General features: G+C 33.3%; 1 protein-coding gene across 2 annotated transcripts in view; it reads left to right on the forward strand.

Annotated features, from left to right (window-relative positions):
- Positions 1-19685, forward strand: part of Mindy2 (MINDY lysine 48 deubiquitinase 2) — an 82722-nt gene that overhangs the window by 49590 nt on the left and 13447 nt on the right. Inside the window, exons 5-6 of one of the 2 annotated variants that reach the window (XM_026384859.2) lie at positions 3549-3651; positions 13457-13599. The exons of the other annotated variant lie outside the window; for it this stretch is intronic. Of the exons in view, the coding sequence (XP_026240644.2) occupies positions 3549-3651; positions 13457-13599 (246 nt within the window). The remainder of the gene's footprint in view (positions 1-3548; positions 3652-13456; positions 13600-19685) is intronic. 2 annotated transcript variants of the gene reach the window in all.

Below are 19685 nucleotides of genomic sequence, written 5' to 3' on the forward strand. Positions count from 1 at the left end.
CCCCGCGAATGCCAGGTGAGAGCGTTACTGCTTGAGCCACATCCCCAGCCCAACATGTTGTTTTTTTTTTTTAATAACTTATATGGAAGTAGAAAAGGCCAGTAATAAACATCAAGATATTCTTGAAGTAGAACAAGTAGGGTGGACATACTTTTCCATATATGAAATAGCTAATATTATAATTAAGAATTAGACCAGAGAATAGAGCCACCCCACCCCCCAAAAATAAACCACTATGCTTATGTAGACAGAAATAGGGCATTACAGAGCAAGAGGGAAGAGCAATTCTTTCAATAAAAGGTGCCAAGACAATTTGTTGGCCATAGTGGAAAAATGAAATTTGTTTTCCACAATTCACACAATAATGATTCTGTTCCATGTGCATTAAAGTTTAACTGTAAAAAAAAAATAAAACTAGGGGCTGGGGTTGTGGCTCAGTAGTAGAGTACTTGCCTAGCACGTGTGAGGCCCTGGGTTTGATCCTTAGCACCACATAAAAATAAATAAAATAAAGGTATTGTGTACAATTACAACTAAAAAATAAATATTTAAAAAAAACAAATATAAAATTAAATGTTTGAGACCCAACAATAGGGAGGAATTTCTAAACAACACAAATCCATTAACCTATAAAGGAAACATTAGTAAACATGACTACCTTAAAATTGAGAATTTGAGTTCATCTAAAGTCATCCAAAGAGGATGTAAAAGCAAGCCACAGAGTACATGACTGCAACTTATAGAAGATTAATATCTAGAAGGTATAAAGAACTCCCAGAAATAATTTTTTAAAAGGTAGACAACTCAGTAAAAAAAAGATCAAACAGACATTTCACAAAAATGGATATCCAAATGGCCAGTGAACTTACAAATTTGTCATGAAGGTAATACAGATTGAAATAAAAATGAGATACCATTATAACCTTGTCAAGCTGGCCAACATGTGAAAGTCTAACAATATTGAATGCTGGAGAATATTTCAACATTGTGGATTTTTAGATCCTGATAATAAGAATGGAAATTAGCCATATACTCTGGGAAACAATGATTCCTTCAACATGAGAACTTAGATGCTATTAGCAGTATTATATGCTATGGCAAATAATACTGCTATGAACATTCATGTACATTTATCCTGTTCACACACTCTCCATGTGAAACAGGATAAATGTACATGAATGTTCATAGCAGTATTATTTGCCATAGCCTCAAACTGGAAACAATTCAAATAACCACCAAAAGATGAAATAATTGTGGTATATTCATATTTTGGAATATTGTACTACAATGAAAATGAACAAACAGCAGTTACACACTACACACAACTACCTAGAAAATTATATATTTGTTTATTTGATCTATTGTTTGTTTTTTACTCTAGAATGTAATCTTTATGAAAACACAGACAGTTTTGTTCACTGCTGTGTGCACAGCTTCTCTAACAGCACATGTTACATAGTGGTATGTGATAGGCACTCAAATTAATGAAGTATGAATGTAGATATTCTGCCTATAGAAATTTGAAATTTTGTATTATTGCTAGTCTGTTTTAAATTTAATTGGTGTTCATATATTTATTTTATTCTAGTCAGATTTTTGTGATTTTTGAACCCATGGGTTCTTAATCACTGAGCCACTCTAGTCATATTTGTATGTATTTCTTAGAATTAAAACTTTAGATTCTTTGGGAAGACTTAATGGAAAAAAGTACTATGAATAGTCTTGAGAAAAATAAAGGTCTTGGGCTGGGGTTGTGGCTCAAAGTTAGAGTGCTCGCCTCCCATGCGTGAGGCACTGGGTTTGATTCTCAGCACCAGCTAAAAATAAAATAAAGATATTGTGTCTACCTATAACTAAAAAATAAATATAAAAAATAAAGAAAATTTTAAAAAATAAATAAAGGTCTTGAGAAAAATAATGACCATCCAAAAATATCATGCCCTTAAATTTTTAATTAAGCATCTAAGTTCTCATGTTGAAGGAATCAAAAATAGAAGTCATAGATATGTTTTTTTTTGTGTGTGTGATTTGCATAGAGTAATAGCCCAAGGATTTTCTCTCAAAGAAAAGATCTTATTTGGTTTTCCATCAAAAGACTGACAAGTGAATACATCTTTGTATTTTAAGTTAACATGAAATGTATAAGATACATATATAACATTTCCCACAATTTCCTGCTTTGGGTTTTTCTTTTTATTTTACTTTACTTTCTCTTATTTTATTTTATTGTAGTGTGTGGTAGTGAGGGTCAAACCCAAGGCCTCTTACATGCTAGGCAAGTTCTCTACCACTAAGCTACAAATCCAACCCTTTTTATTTTGAGACAAGGTCATCTAAGTTGCCCAGGTTGCCCTTGAACTTATGATCAAGTAACCTGAGCCTGGAACTTTTTTAGATCTTTTAAATTAACCCCCGTGTTTGAGAGGCACCATCCATAGTATTACTTGCACAGATATATGTCAAGAACTATGATATTCAAAGAATAAATATTAAAAATGATCATTTAGATGTAGGAAGAAACATTTCTTATTTTTCGCTTATTTTTCTTTGCATCATTATTTAATTTGTATTTTTGTTTTATTGTGTAGTTAACATATTAATACCATGATGCATGTATATAATTTAAAAGTAAATATAAATGTATTTTTTAAGGATATGAAGATAATAGAAATAAGTTGTTTGGGCAACAGAAACTTTTTTTCTTCAATAGTCAAAGCAAAGAATAATGGAAGGAAAGTACAGATACCCAATTACATTTCTTAAAGCTTAAAAGTTTGAATTTACTTTCCTTCTATACCTGTAAAGACAAAGATTAAATAAGAATCCTGATGCAAATGTTGTTCTTGATTAATATATATTAACCTTCCTCCAGGAAAACAACATTAGTTATATATGTTCATATTTCCACTACACTTTTCTAGAAACTAAATAATAAAAAAAAATGGAAGGACTTTGTTAACCCTATGAATTAGGAAATTTATATTTGCCTTGCTTTAAATGTGAGCCATTTTTAGTTAAAATAAACACTGCAGTTTTTTTATTTTTCCTATTGAAATAAACCACATTTATTTTAATCACTTAAGTACATCTTTTTAGCCCTAATAAATAAAGTTGTGATGCACACCTATAATCTCATGTACTTGGAAGACTGAGGCCGGGGAACCACAAGTTCAAGGCCAGCATGGGCAACTTAGAATAAATAAAAAGGACTGGTGGTATATCTCAGTGCTTGGGACCCTGGGTTCAATTCCTAGTACCTCAAAAAACAAACAATAAACAAAAAATAAAGTTGCATGTGATAATCTGATTTTATAATTTTTGCATAATTGAAATACAACTTTGTAGTATCTTATATAATGTATTACATCGAGCTATAAAAAAAATTGGAAACTGTTTTGTGTTGTTTTCAGTGCTGATTTTCTTTTTCATAAGTATTACTTTTATATTTATTATTGTATTAGAATAAAAATCTTAAAAAAGTGATTTGGATTTCTTTTGTTATTGTTTCTAATTTACCATGATTAGTGAGATAGTCATTTGTTTTCTAGATTGATGACATTGTAAAAGCTGTTGGTAACTGCAGCTACAACCAACTAGTGGAGAAGATCATCTCTTGTAAGCAATCAGACAATAGTGAGCTGGTTAGTGAAGGTGGGTGAGTGTTGCTACTACTTGACTTTTTTATTCTTGGCAAAATAATTTGTCTTAAAATTTAATATCTTTCAAATTTCTTACATAGGACTTCTAAAAATACAAGTGATGCTACTTGTAGGAATTAAGCAATCATTCATAAAAGTGCCAGTGAAAGATTTTTCCTAGAATCCTTTTCACTTGGCTTATAAAATCAGGCCTGGATGCTAAAAAGTCTTTGGAATCACTTGCAAGCTTTGGTATGGTCAATTACTCAGAGGTGATAATTACTTTGTTTAAAGGATTATTATCTGGGAGGACTGGGTAGATTTTATAATCTATTATGAGCACTTCAGTTGACAGAAATGAGTATTATGTTGCTTAAGTATTCTTTTTTAACAGACCTCTCCCTTATAAGATAGTATATTAAATCCCTATTCTGTATCAGAATATGTCTATGTATATTAGTAGCTCACTGAAATTACCAAATTCCTCTTTACAAAAGCAGCTTAATATTTTTTTCAGCTGTGTTCCAGTCAATTATGGGAGAAGCTGATTTAAAACCAGAAAGGCTATCAGGAACCACAGCACTTGGATATACCTTTCCTACCACATACTTCATTTTTTCATAAATAAACACAGATAATGAAGCTGCTATTTTTTTCATTCTGCCTCAGACACACTTCTTTTATGTAAGGTATAATAAAAATTGATACATCTTGGGGCTAGGGGTGTAGTTTAGTGGTAGAACACTTGCCTACTAGCATGTGTAAGGCCCTGGGTTCCATCCCCAGCACCACATAAAACTAAATAAACAAAATAAAGGTGTTGTGTCCATCTTTAAAAAAAAATTTGATACATCTTTTAAAATCAAAGCAAATGACTACAAGAATATATAAAAGATGTGTACACAAATCCACATTATATTAATTATCAGAATGCAACTAATTATATTATTCACTTATTTAGAAATTTGACACATTTATGCAGGTGTTAAGAAAATACATGATATTTAATTTCGGTTGATCCCCTGGTCTTTCATTTGCAAAAAACATATGGATCATTGACTTAGATGACAACTTTCACTAAAACTTAAGGCAAAAAACTTAAATTTTAAGAAGGAACAACAAAAACTGTTGTAAGAATGTTTGAATGAACAAAATTCAACTCACTTGAACTATATATTCATGTCCATGCTCTCATTTCCAAATATATATTCCTAAAAAGAAGCCCATAAGAAAATTTCTGTGAAATCTGCTTTGTCTTTAATGTCCAATATACTATTAGAGTTATGCTATTCATTAGTAATCAAAGGAACTAAAGATTTAAAAAGTGGTAACAGACAGAATGATAGCCAAGAAGGGATGTCTGAGATTTTAGGGTAAGAAACTGATGAGAAAACTGTGACAGTATTTTTCCCAAGCCAGACTGCAATGCTATAAGAATAGTACTAGTACACTAATTAACACAACGAATACCAAAAAATGAGTCCCTTCATTACTCCTTTTTCCTTAACTTGATGTTATACCTTTTATTTCTCTGACATTGATTCCCCAGGATAGTGAGAAACTATTGCTAAATTATGTAGTATCAGTAATTTGAGGAGAATGTCTTGGTAAAAGCAAGGAAGTAATCTCCCTCTATAGTGGCATATAATTTTCAGTTAATATATACTAAGCATATTTATTGATTAATTCTTTCATATACAAATTCTGTAATAGTGAAATTATGCATAATAGTTTTTCATATTAAAAAATAATTATATGTGGAATTCAGTATAATTAAAAAACTAAACTAGTTTTTTGTTTATAAAAAATTACAAAAACTTTTATAAGGTGGTAAGAAATCATGCATCAGAAAGAAAAGACCACAGCCAGGCATAGTGGTGCACACCTGTAATCCCAGCAACTGGGGAGACTGAGGCAGGAAACAAGTTCTAAGACAGCCTGGGCAATTTAATGAGACCTTTTCTCAAAAATAAAATTGAAAGGGCTGGGATGTAGCTCAGTGGTAGAACATTTACCTAGCATGTATGATTTTTATTTATCAATAGCATTTATCTTTCCTCCATCATTTTTCTTCATCATGTTCTCTTGGCATTAGCTTTTTGTTGATGGAATAATAAACCTAAGAAAAACAAAATAGAGGAGGAAAGATTTCTTTTTTACTCAAAGGTTTTAATATATGGTTGGCTGGCTCCATTGTTTTCACCCAGGTGGGGGAAAGGGTGGATGACGAGAAATAGCCTTCCAGGGACCTATTTCCTCCAATAGGCCCCTACAGTTTCCCTCATCATCCAATCACTTCCCCAGATCCCCAACTTTGTATTTCATATCCAAGCCATAGCACTCTTGGATATATAGTGTTCTTTTTTTTTTTTTTTGAAAAATTTTTTAATATTTATTTTTTAGTATTTGGCAGACACAACATCTTTCTTTGTATGTGGTGCTGAGGATCAAACCTGGGCCGCATGCATGCCAGGAGAGCACGCTACTGCTTGAGCCACATCCCCATCCCAAAGTCTCCATCTTTTTAAAGAAAACCTGAGCATTTGTCACATGAAAAAATTGTTTTGTGGCTAGATGTGGAGGTGGCTGTAATGCCAGCATTTCGAGAGGGTGAGATAGGAGGATTTTGAGTTCAAAGCCAGCCCCAGCAACTTAGCGAGGCCCTAAGCAACTTAGCAAGGAAAAAAGAGAGAGAGAAAAAGTGTTTTGCCTCTCCTCTTGTGGAAAAAACACATTAATGTATATGATTTTTGAAATTTGAATATATATAGTGTTCAATGAAGTAGTCTGCTTTGTTTTTCTATTTAGCCTTCAACTGTGCCTTTTTTTAAAAAAAAATTATTTTATTTTTTTGCAGTTGTAGATGGACAGCATAGCTAGCTAGCTTTCTTTCTTTCTCTTTCCTTCTTTCCTTCTTTCCTTCTTTCTCTCTTTCTCTTTCCCTCATTCCCTCCCTCCCTCCCTCCCTCCCTTCCTTCCTTCCTTCCTTCCTTTCCTTCCTTCCTATGGAATCCAATGACACACGTGCCAGGCAAGCACTCTACCACTGAGCTACAATCACAGCCCTGTACCTTTCCTTTTGAATCAGTAAAATATGCCAGACTGGTTTGTTTCTAATTTTAAAAGCTTTGGTCATAGATGATAATAATAATAATAATTATTATTATTATTATTATTATTTTTCAAACATTTCATTTGTTATCAAGGTGCAGGGTGTAGAAAATACTTTTAGTAACCTTTTTTTTTTTTTTTAGGAAAAAAATGTTATTTAGCTGACATAGAATTAGAAAGTCTTTCAACTTCTTTTATATAATGTTCATTTTATTTTGGTGCTGACACTTTATAAGAAAAAGCATAGAACTTTTATGTGTACATACAGTACATATTATTTGCTACTTCTTTCAAATGTCAATACTTTCTGATCTAGTTAAAAGGATGGATTGTGTCATAACACCAACATCAATAAGGAAAAAAAAAATAGTACCTGCTGCCAGACTTCACTAGAGCTTGAATTTTAATTCCAGATACTCTCTTAGGAATAATTGTTTTTTTAAACAATTTTTCTTAGGATAATGATATGCTTATAAAAATAATTCCAGGATATTTGTTCAATTAACCAAAAATTTATTGAAACTGTATTATATGGTGTAAACACTAAATAGTGTAGATTGAATCACATTTTTTTATTAAATAATATTAGTTTCTTTTTTCTTCAGCTTTTATTTTTGAGAATTTCAAACCCACAAAAGAGTTGGGACAGCACAATGAACATTTATATTCACTTTTCTTAAATTCACCAATTATTATCATATTGAATATTTGCTTTTTTCTATATTTCTGCACACACACACATTTTTGCCCTAAAAATCATGACAATTAGTTGCAAGTTTCATAGTACTTTTTTTTAACCCACCAGTGCTTCATCATTTGTCTCCAAAGAAAAAGGAATTCACCTGTTTAAAGTCTTCTTTATAATCACAATATAATTATTTCATGCACTTTAGCGTTGATACGGTATTACCTAATATAAGGTTAATATTCAGAATTTTTTAGTTTTTCCAATAATATCCCTTAAAGCTTTAATTTTTTTCAGTGTAGGCTCTAATCAAAGATCAATTAGTTTCCTATAGTTATAGTTTCCTATAATATAGAAGAGATTCCTAATGTTTTTCCTTTTTTTTCTTTCCTGCTTTTAAAAAAAAAAATCTGTGAAATTGACTTTTAATTTCAATAGTCCAAGCCAGTTGTTTTATAAAATAGCTCTTAATATGGATTTATCTGATTGTTTCCTCATAAGTAGGTTTAAATTATGTATTCTTGGCAGTATGCTGCATAGATAACATTGTGTTCTTCCTAAGGCATAAAATCAGGGGGCACATGGCTGATTATCCCATTATTGGTGATGTCTAATTAGATCAAGGTACAGGCCAAATTTTCATTGTACAGATTTCCTTTTTCCTTTATAATTAATAAGTAACCAGTGATATTCTACACTGAAACTGTGAATGTCCTGTTCTTAATAAATCATTGCCCAGGAAATTGTGTATCCATCTACTCTTGCCTTAATCAATGATTTCTATGGTGGTTATGATACTTTTATTATTCTATCTACATTTATTATTATTCTTTTGTAAAAGATGGTTTTCTCTTTTCTTCCCCATCCCTTGATAAAAAAAAAATAACAATAATATCAACATAAACTCATGGATTCTTTTTTTTATTTTTATTTTTGGGTACTGGGGATTGAACTCAGGAGCACTCAACCACTGAGCCACATCCCCAGCCCTATTTCATATTTTATTTGGAGACAGGGTCTCACTGAGTTGTTTAGCACTTTTTTGCTGAAGCTAGCTGACTTTGAATTCACAATCTTCCTGCTCAGCTTCCCAAGCCAGTCATGGATTCTTAATTAGGATGTTATAGTTCATTATTATTATAATTATTCTTTTTGACGCTTAAATTGTTCCAGATGTGGCCATTAGGATGCCTTCACATTGGGTCCCATGTTCTGCTAAATCCTTATCATTTTTTGAGCCCTTTATTTTTTGGCACAATGAAATGTTCTTGTCTCCCTCCTGCTCCCCTGGAACCATATAAGTCTCCATCTTTATATATATATATATATATATATATATATATATATATATATATATATATTTATTTATTTATATATATTTGAGAGAGAGAATTTTAATATTTATTTTTTAGTTATCGGTAGACACAACATCTTTATTTGTATGTGGTGCTGAGGATCAAACCTCATGCCACGCAAGCGCGCTACCGCTTGAGCCACATCCCCAGCCCAAAGTCTCCATCTTTTTAAAGAAAATCTGAGCATTTGTCACATGAAAAAATTGTTTTGTGGCTAGATGTGGAGGTGGCTGTAATGCCAGCAATTCGGGAGGGTGAGATAGGAGGATTTTGAGTTCAAAGCCAACCCCAGCAACTTAGCGAGGCCCTAAGCAACTTAGCAAGGAAAAGAGAGAGAGAGAGAAAGTGTTTTGCCTCTCCTCTTGTGGAAAAAACACATTAATGTATATGATTTTTGAAATTTGAAATTACAAAAAGAAAATTAACAATTTATTTAAAGCTGTCACAGTGACAAAGTTCTGACCAAGCTTAAATTTGCCTTAAAAACAAAACTCTGATGTTTGTGTCAGCTTTATCCAAGCTTAAATTTGAATGCAAATCTCAGACAAGATTACATCTAGGCAATATTTTTAAGAATATAAATTATATTTCCTTTCCTCCTATTTCTACTTTCTATTCCTTTTTGCCTAATTTTAGTGCTTCTCTTCCTAACTTCACCTTCTTTAAGGGAATAAGAGCATTTATATTCCCTAATAACTTTCTAGTAACAAAAAAATTGATAAATCTCATTTATGATTGAATTTCTGAATATAAGAAATATTTTTGAGTATAATGATCTTGTTAGGAAAAAAAAAGTGATATTGGCCGGGCGCAATGGTACATCCCTGTAATCCCAGCAGCTTAGGAGTCTGAGACAGGAGGATTGTGAGTTCAGAGCCAACCTCAGCAAAAGTGAGACACTAAGCAACTCAATGAGACCCTGTCTCCAAATAAAACACAATGTGGCTCAGTGGTTGAGTGCCCAGAGTTCAATCCCCATACCCCCCAAAAAAGTGATATTATGTTCATGTGAAAATGTATAATAACAAATCCTACCATTATGTACAACTATAATGTACCAATTAAAATATGGAAAAAGAATTTTTTAAGAAAGAGTGCTTAATTTAAATTTATTTTCAGTAATAATCTTTTAATATTATCATTATATTAGTGGCTTTTTACCTTTAGTATCACTATATCTATAAAAAGTTGAAATGTAATCTGAATGCTGCAAATAAACTCTATATTATTTGAAATGCTGGACTATTTGAAGCAATACATTTAAGTAAATACTATATAACATGGAGTTATATACCAACATTTGTTTAATTCATCATAGAAATTTGTACCTAGATTAGGCTTTTCAATACTCTACTATAACCACTGCTTTACAGATGCAGGAGAAATGGGAAATACTGTGTTTTGTAATTTTTAATAGTTATTGCTTTGTAATTTAAGGATCCATGTATTTATGATCATCTGCACTAAATCTTTAAATGTTTTAATATCAGTTTTAATAAGTCTCCTGGACTCCAGTCTTACCATAACTAGTTTAATGTCCTTGAGCAAGTCATTTATTCTCTGTGAGTCTAACTCCTGTTTTGTAAAAAAAAAAAAAAAAAATGTAGCTAAGACTTTTCTAGCAAAGACCTTTCTAGCATTAAATATTTGAATTTCACACTAACATGAGGTTAATGAGCTGTATGTCCACTAAATTTTTGTATCTGTATTTGGCAAGGGGAAAGGAGACTATGACACTTTACCACTGAGCTACATCCCCAGCTCTTTTTGCTTTAAGACGGTCTGACAAAGTTACTTAGTGCCTTGCTAAGTGGCTGAGACTAACCTCAAACTTGCAATTCTCCTGCCTCAGCCTCTAAGCCACTAGGATTACAGGCATATGCTACCACACCTGGCTTTTTGTATCTTTTTTTTTAAAGGGGTTTGGAGAGAATGTATGTGAGTAAGCTGTGAAAGGAGCATTTAGAAACATCTTTCTGAAAGAAGCATTTAGGGGGCTGGGTTGTAGTTGCAAGGCCCTGGGTTCGATCCTTAGCACCACATAAAAATAAATAAATAAATACAGGTAAAAAAAAAAAAAGAAGCATTTAACGATGTGGATATTATAGACAGGAGTGGTATTTTGCAGCATAAACAAAATGCTTCATTTTTAAAACTTTATATATTCTACTTGGTAAAAGTTTGCAGTTATGCTATCAATTTCCTTTGATTGTAGCCTCCTTTAACTTTTGCACTTCCCTTCCTACCTTAATCAAGTCCTTGGAATAGTGTGTGTATTTTTAACATTTTTACAACCATTTTGCAGCTTGAAGTGCTATGGCTTGTTACCAAGGAATACACAGGCAGTTGAATAAATACATTACCTAGCCTTCTGGCCTGCCAACTTTCTACCAGGTTTATTTATTTATTTATATATGACAGCAGAATGCATTACAATTCTTATTACACATATAGAGCACAATTTGTCATGTCTTCATACCTGTACTTTGGATAATAATGATCATCACATTCCCCAAGTTTATTTTCAATTTCTTATTGAGGCATTAGTTTCTTATTACAGATTCATCTTTATTCCCTATATCTGCACCTCTCAGCTTACTTAACAAAACTCTTTAGAAGAACCTCCCCACTTAGTGCTCCTGAGACATTTTTTTTCCTACTAAAGGAAAAGAAGAAAAGAAGGGAAAGAGAAATACATGTTTCAAAAAATATTTATACAGTTGATTCTCATTGTTTGCAGTGGTAATGTTTTATGTTGAACAAGGAATTAGTGAACGCTAAAGTATTGTTCCTAGGCAAGAAAAATTTTTTTAGGGGGAGTGCGTGTCCAGGTTTGAGGTGGGGGGGCATTTAAGCACTGAGGCATATTCCTTTCCTTCTTATTTTTTATTTTGAGACAGGGTTTCACTGAGATGCTTAGGGCCTCACTAAATTGCTCAGTCTGGGTTTGAACTTATGATCCTCCTGCCTCAGCTTCCTGAGCTACTGTGATTATAGGTGTGCACTACTAAGCCTGGCTCTGTTAGATCATTTTTTGTCAACCAGTCAACAACCTTATTTTATGAGTGTTTCTGTTTTAAAATACTTTAATTAATAATATACTATTGATTCATTGACATTAAACTCAGAGCCAACAACACTATAATTCATGCCTAAACAAAGCTTATCTGACATGTATTTTCTCCATCACAGCCTTTCTCCACTTAGTACCAGCTATTACTTTAACCTTACACTTGAGTGACAGTTGGGTGGGGGAAATATTTCAAACAGAAAAAACACCAACAAAACGTACAAAAATATGAAAAACATGACACTAAATAGACCATGAAAAGGACACTTGTCTATGGTATGAGCTGAAATAACAAGGCAGAGTGTTGCTGGGCAATTCAAATTTTTTGCCTATCCTCAGATATCCCCAAATGACCATTGAAGTGCTGTGAGTATTGATTTTTAGGTATTTTTTTAAAAATATTTATTTATTTATTTTAGTTATCGACAGACACAACATCTTTGTTTTTTGTATGTGGTGCTTCAGGATCGAACCTGGGCCGCACGCATGCCAGGCGAGCATGCTACCGCTTGAGCCACATCCCCAGCCCCTGATTTTTAGGTATTTATAAATGACTTTTAGCTATACATGAACTCATAACTTTGCAGTTAATGAGGATCAACTGTACCATATATCTTTTAAAATAAAATTCAGACAACTTGGGGCTGGGGATATGGCTCAAGTAGTAGCGTGCTCGCCTGGCATGTGTGAGGCACTGGGTTCAATCCTCAGCACTGCATAAAAATAAAATAAAGATATTGTGTCCACCTAAAGCTAAAAAATAAATATTTTTTAAAAATTCAGACAACTTCTGTATATTTCATTCTGTTTCAGAAAGAAAAGAGATAGTATCTATTTCTAAACTTTGTATATCTACATAATGAGTGGCATGTGTTGGAGGAGATTAGGATAAAAATGGCACCAACTATCCTACTACTTTCTCTTGAGTTTTATGTCTACTTTTAGATTTAAGGAAAGAATTTAACAATTTACACTTGAGAATTATCTGGGATCTCTGTTAAAAGCTCAGGACTACTTAAGTAACAATTTTTTAGGCAATTTGTCTTAAGGTAATTTGTGAAGGCTACTTGTAATTTCTAAACATCTCACCATTGGGACAGTAGATGTTGGACATACATCTTTCCTACCCACATTTTAAATTGCTAACTCCTTGGTTTTTAATTTTAATATATATATATATATATAATTTTTGTTGTAGATGGACATAATATCTTTATTTTATTTATTTTTATGTGGTGCTGAGAATCAAACCCAGTGCCTCACATGTGTGAAGCAGGTGCTATATCACAGAGCTATATCCTCAGCCCCATTTGTATTTGTTTTAATGGGTTTTAGTTTAATTAAAGTGTCTCTATCTTTTATTGTAAGCTGTCACCTAACAGTTTATTTAGGATGGGAACAACTGTAGATATAACTTCTATACCTAAATTAGAAAGATGAATCTCCAATTTGGGGCCACCATCATAGGAAAAGTTTTATATTGATTGGACTTTATATATACTTGAACACAATATTAATAGAAAAGAGTAATTTTTTAATTTTGAAATTCTTCTTCCATCTACTATTGTGCATCTAATATTATGCATTGGTTCCATAGGCTTTGTAGCTGAGCAGTTTCTAAATAATACAGCCACTCAACTGACATACCATGGATTATGTGAACTAACTTCAACCGTTCAGGAAGGAGAACTTTGTGTGTTCTTTCGGAATAATCATTTTAGCACCATGACCAAATACAAGGTATGATATAGAAATAGCTATTCAGTTATTATTCTAAGTCAAAGGAGCTTGATTTAGAGATATTGTTTGATTTTCTTCAAAATAAAAGATTATAGGATAGTATTCCTTAACCATCAAATTGTGAAAGTAATTATTAAATACTTTTAGGATGGAACGGATTAGCAATTGTTCACAGATTACCACATTAAGAAATATTTATTTTCTAGAAGGGGGGATAATATCCTAGAAGTAGAAAGAACTAGGGTGACTTTTAATAATAATGGATGCTTGTGAAGTAAGCACTAAGATTTATCTGTGCACACCTATAATCTATTCAAGAGGCTGCAGTAGGAATATCATTGTGTTCAAGGCCAGCCTGTACAACATGGTAAGACCCAATATTTATTTATTTTTTTTTAAATTTTTTTATTAGCTACACATGACATTACAATGATCTTGGCAACTCATACATTTGAATCATTGGGGTATAATTTCTCATTTTTCTAATTATACAGATTGCAGAATCACACTGGTCATAGAGTCACCTATATACATACAGCAGTCATAATGTCTATTCTATTCTGCTGCCCTTCCTATCCTCCCTACTCCTCCCCTCCCCTCCCATCCCATCATTTCTCTCTATCCAATCTAATGTGACACATTTTTTTTTCTTTTTCTCATTACAATATCATACATGTATTCTGTATAACGATAAGGTTCTCCTTCCATCTTCTGTGCAAGTCCCCTTCTCCCTCTTTTTTCTTCCCACCTCTCTTCCCTATTTAGTGGTAGTCTTCCTCTTATGCTCTTCCTCCCTATCCCATTTTGAGTCACCCACCTTATATCAGAGAAGACATTCAGCATTTGTTTTTTAGGGATTGGCTAACTTAGCATAATCTGCTCCAGTGCCATCCATTTCCCTGCAAATGCCATGATTTTGTTATTTTTTAGTGTTGAGTAATATTCCATTGTGTATAAATTCCACATTTTTTTAATCCATTCATCTATTGAAGGGCATCTAGGTAGGTTCCACATTCTAGCTATTGTGAATTGTGCTGCTATAAACATTGATGTGGCTATGTCTCTGTAGTATGCTCTTTTTAGGTCTTTTGGGTATAGACCGAGAAGGGGAATAGCTGGGTCAAATGGTGGTTCCATTCCCAGCTTTCCAAGGAATCTCTATACTGCTTTCCAAATTGGCTGCACCAATTTGTAGTCCCACCAGCAATGTTATGAGTGTACCTCCCCCACCCACATCCTCCCCAGCACTTGTTGCTTGACTTCATAATGGCTGCCATTCTTATTGGAGTGAGATGGTATCTTAGAGTAGTTTTAATTTGCATTTCTCTGATTGCTAGAGATGGTGAGCATTTTTTCGTGTATTTGTTCTGAGAAGTGTCTGTTCAGGTCCTTGGCCCATTTGTTGATTGGGTTATTTATTTATTTATTTATTTATTTATTTATTTATTTTTTAAAGAGAGAGTGAGAGAGGAGAGAGAGAGAGAATTTTTTTTTTTTTTATATTTATTTTTTAGTTGGCGGACACAACATCTTTGTTGGTATGTGGTGCTGAGGATCGAACCCGGGCCGCACGCATGCCAGGCGAGCGTGCTACCGCTTGAGCCACATCCCCAGCCCGGTTATTTATTTTTTTGTTGTTTAACTTTTTGAATTCTTTGTATACTCTAGAGATTAGAGCTCTATCTAATGTGTGAGGGGTAAAAATTTGTTCCCAGGATGTAGGCTCCCTATTCACCTCACATATTATTTCTCTTGCTGAGAAAAAACTTTTTAGTTTGAATTCATCCCATTTGTTGATTCTTGATTTTAACTCTTGGGCTATAGGTGTCTTATTAAGGAATTTGGGGCCTGCCCCCATGTGATGGAGATTAGGGCCAACTTTTTCCTCTATTAGGCGCAAAGTCTCTGGTTTGATTCCTAGCTCCTTGATCCATTTTGAGTTAACTTTTGTGCATGGTAAGAGAAAGGGATTCAGTTTCATTTTGTTGCATATGGATTTCCAGTTCTCCCAGCACCATTTGTTGAAAATGCTATCCTTTCTCCATTGCATGCTCATGTATGATGTTGTGAGGAGAAAAAATAAAAATAAAAGAAGTGTGTCACATTAGATTGGGTGAGAGATGTGATAGGAGGGGGGGAGGGGAAGGGGGGATAGGAAGGGCAGCAGAATAAAATAGACATTATTATTGCTGTATGTAGGGGCTGGGGATGTGGCTCAAGTGGTAGCGCACTCGCCTGGCATGCGTGCGGCCCGGGTTTGATCCTCAGCACCACATACAAATAAAGATGTTGTGTCCGCCGAAAACTAAACGGTAAATATTAAAACTCACTCTCTCTTACTCTCTCTCTCTCTCTCTCTCTCTCTCAAAGAAAAAAAAAAAATTACAAAAATTAAAAAAAAATTATTGCTGTATGTATATAGGTGACTATATGACCAATGTGATTCTGCAACCTGTACAATCAGAAAAATGAGAAATTATACCCCATTTGATTCAAATGTATGAATTGTCAAGATCATTGTACTGTCATGTGTAACTAATAAAAAATAATTAATAAAAATAATTTTTTATATTGATCACATATAGAAATGATACATTTTGTATGGATTAGGTTAAATAAAGTGTATGTTTAAATTTTAAAAAAATAAATAAATAAATTTTTGAAAATTCTGGATGAATACTAAAGCCATATTTTAAAAATAAGTTTCTGGGTTGGGGATGTAGTGCAGTAGTAAAAGCACTTGCCTAGCATGTGTGGGGCCCTGGGTTCAACATCCAGTATCATAAAAATAATAAATACAAGGCGGGTACAGTAACACATGCCTGACGTGACTGAGGTTGAGGCAGGAGGATTGCCAGCCTCAGCAATTTAGTGAGGTGCTAAGCAACTCAGTGAGACCCTGTCTCTAAATAAAATACAAAATAGGGCTGGGGATGTGGCTCAATGGTTGAGTGCCCCTGAGTTCAATCCCCGATACCAAAAAATAAAATAAAGTTAAAAATACATAAATAAATAATAAACTTGTTTATTCTGTTTCCTCTTTGACTAAGGCTAGGGTAGCAATTGTTTTCCCACCAACTGCTATATTTAAGTAAAAATTCATTAAATTTAGTTATTTTTAAAGTTGTTGTGTTAGTGATCAGATACCCATGAAAAACAATTTAGAGAAGAAAAAGTTTAATTTTAGGCTCAGTTTCAGAGGTCTCAATTCATGGTGGGCCAGCTTCATCACTCTGGGGCCCAAGATGAGGCAGAACATCATGGTGAAAGGGTGTGGCAGAGGAAAGCTGCTTTCCTCATGAAAACGAAATCAGAGCAAGTGAGATGCCCGGAATGAAATATAAATCCCAAAGGTATGCCCGTGATTTAATTTCCTCCAGCCATGCCTATACTTACCACAGTTAGTTCATTTATATTATTAATTTATCAAATGAATTAAACCTGTGATTAGGTCACAGCTCTCCTAATCTAATCATTTTATCTCCTGCATTAACCCAGGGGTTTTAGGGGGAAACTTCATATTCAAATCATAACAGTGGTTGATACATTAAAAATTGTCCCTTTCTTTTAAAATAAAGAGAAAGGGAGAAATGTGGGAAAAAGAAAGTGATAGGATTGCATAGTAGCAAGAGATATATTGTCTTTTTCACTTATATAGAAAACAGAAGATAGACACAGAAACTGAGATTTAGGTATTACTCATGAATACAATATCTTTGGTTTATTAAACAATTATGGGGCCTATGATGTAGTTCAGTGGTAGAGCTTTTGCCTTGCTTGTCCACACAGCAAACAACAAAGCAGTTATGTGGCTTGTACTGTATTAAGCATTTTACATTCATTATCTCATTTAATCTTTACAACTCCTCTATAGGGTGTGATTTTATTATGATTCTCACTTTATAGCCAGGAAACAGACCTAAAGATTCTAACTTGCCTGAGAACACTCAGTTTGCAAGCAGCTCCAATATGACTTTCAAGTCAACAGCAATGCCTCACTGCCTCTCTGGGGAGCTATGTGGATGAGACTGATGTTTGTTAAGTAGCTTTATTAAAGTTTGTCTTTCAATTTATAAAATACCTTAGAAACTTTCTCAGAAATTTGGGGGCTGGTGATGTATCTCACTGATAGAGTCCTTGCCTATCCCTGGCTTTGATCCCCCAGCACAAAAAGAAAAAAAGAAAGAAAAGAAAAAAATTATAAAATTTCAAATTATAAAAAGCATTGTGGCTGAGAATATAGCCCAGAAGTAGAGTGCTTACCTAGCAAGTGGGAAGTACTGAGTTCAGTTCCCAGCACCACACATAAAAATAAACTTAAAAATAAATATAAACTTAAAAATGTATAAAATACTTAGATGTGGGTAGCTCATGCCCATTATCCTAGTCACCTAGGAAGCAGAGGCAGGAGGATTCCAGGTGCAAGGCCAGCCTCAGTAGCTTAGTGAGACCCTGTCTCATAAAGGGTAGAGGATTGGGCTTCAGTTGTAAAGCACACTGGGTTCAATCCCCAGTACCAAAAAAATAAAAATGAAGAAGTAGTTTATAAAATACTTAGAAATTCTTGTCTTAGAATACCTCTATATCACTCATAAGAAAAGAAAACTAAGATCTAAAGATGTTGAGTAGTTTGAATCCAAGTTAATTAATCTAAAATATTAATGCAGTCTTCCATGTTTGAAAGACTGGAATTAATTTACTTGAGAAGTTTTTTTTATCAATTTATAAATTTTTACAGTATTGTCAGATATGTTGTTAACACAAGTTACTACAACTAATTTATGAGGTTATTTGGGTAGGTTTTCATTCAGTCTTCTTTTGTAATACAATTGCCTATTTTTAAAAATTTGTTTTTAATTTTTTTTATTTGTTCTAATTAGTTATACATGACAGAAGAATGTATTTCATTTCATTGTACACAAATGGAATACAACTTTTCATTTTTCTGGTTGTACACGACATAGAATTGCACCATTATGCAATCATACATGTACCTAGAGTAGTGATGTCTGTCTCATTCCACCATCTTTCCTACCCCCATGTCCCCTTCCCTCTACTTCCTTTCCTTTGGCCAATCCACAATTCTTCCATTCTTCCCATGCTCCCTCCCCCGATTATGGATCTGCATTCACTTATCAGAGAGAACATTTGGCCTTCAGTTTTTTGGGATTGGCTTACTTTGCTTAGCATCATATTCTCCAAGTCTATCCATTTACCTACAAATGCCATAATTTTATTCTCTTTTAATGCTGAGTAATACTCCATTGTGGATATATGTGTAACACAGTTACAATTGCCTATTTTTAAGAAAAGTAAAATTTTTCTAGTGTTGTCTTTATCATTTTTATATGCATTAATAAGAACTTCTGTATTATTTTTTAATATTTATTTTTTAGTTGTGCTTGGACACAATACCTTTATTTATTTTTATGTGGTGCTGAGGATTGAACCCAAGGCTTCACATGTGCTCTACCACTGAGCTACAACACAATTTTTTCTGAAATTGTGTTTTTCAGTATTTTATTTTATTTCCTTTATTTATTTTGTGTGTACTGGAAATCTACCCTAGGGCATTGTGAATGTTAGGCGAACACATGCCCATAATTCCAGCCACTCTGGAGGCTGATGCAGAAAGATCTAGAATTTGAGGCCAACCTGAGCAACTTACCTGTCTCTAAAAATAAAACCAAGGAAAATAAATAAACAAATAAAAAAAATGACTAGGAGTGTAACTCAGTGGTAGAGCTGCTTGCCTAGCAATACATGAAGCTCTGATTTCAGTCCTTAAAACAGCAACAACAAAAAAGAGAGATAGAGAATTTATTCTTAAGTACCATTTGGAGAAAAAATATTGACAAGATTATGGTTATCAAATAGCCAATAAAATAAATTGTAAAGTATATAAATAGCCAATAAAATAAATTGTAAAGTATGGTATAGTATGATAAAATTAATTATAAATATAAGAGACCATGAAAAAGTATAATTCTTGAACCAATGGTAAACCTTATGTTAACTATTATCTAGTGAGAACTATGAGCAAGTATCAAAAGGTCTTACTTTGGCAGATCTGACGAAATATATAG

The sequence above is a fragment of the Urocitellus parryii genome, chromosome 6 (genome assembly GCF_045843805.1).
Source record: "Urocitellus parryii isolate mUroPar1 chromosome 6, mUroPar1.hap1, whole genome shotgun sequence".
NCBI lineage: Eukaryota > Metazoa > Chordata > Mammalia > Rodentia > Sciuridae > Urocitellus > Urocitellus parryii.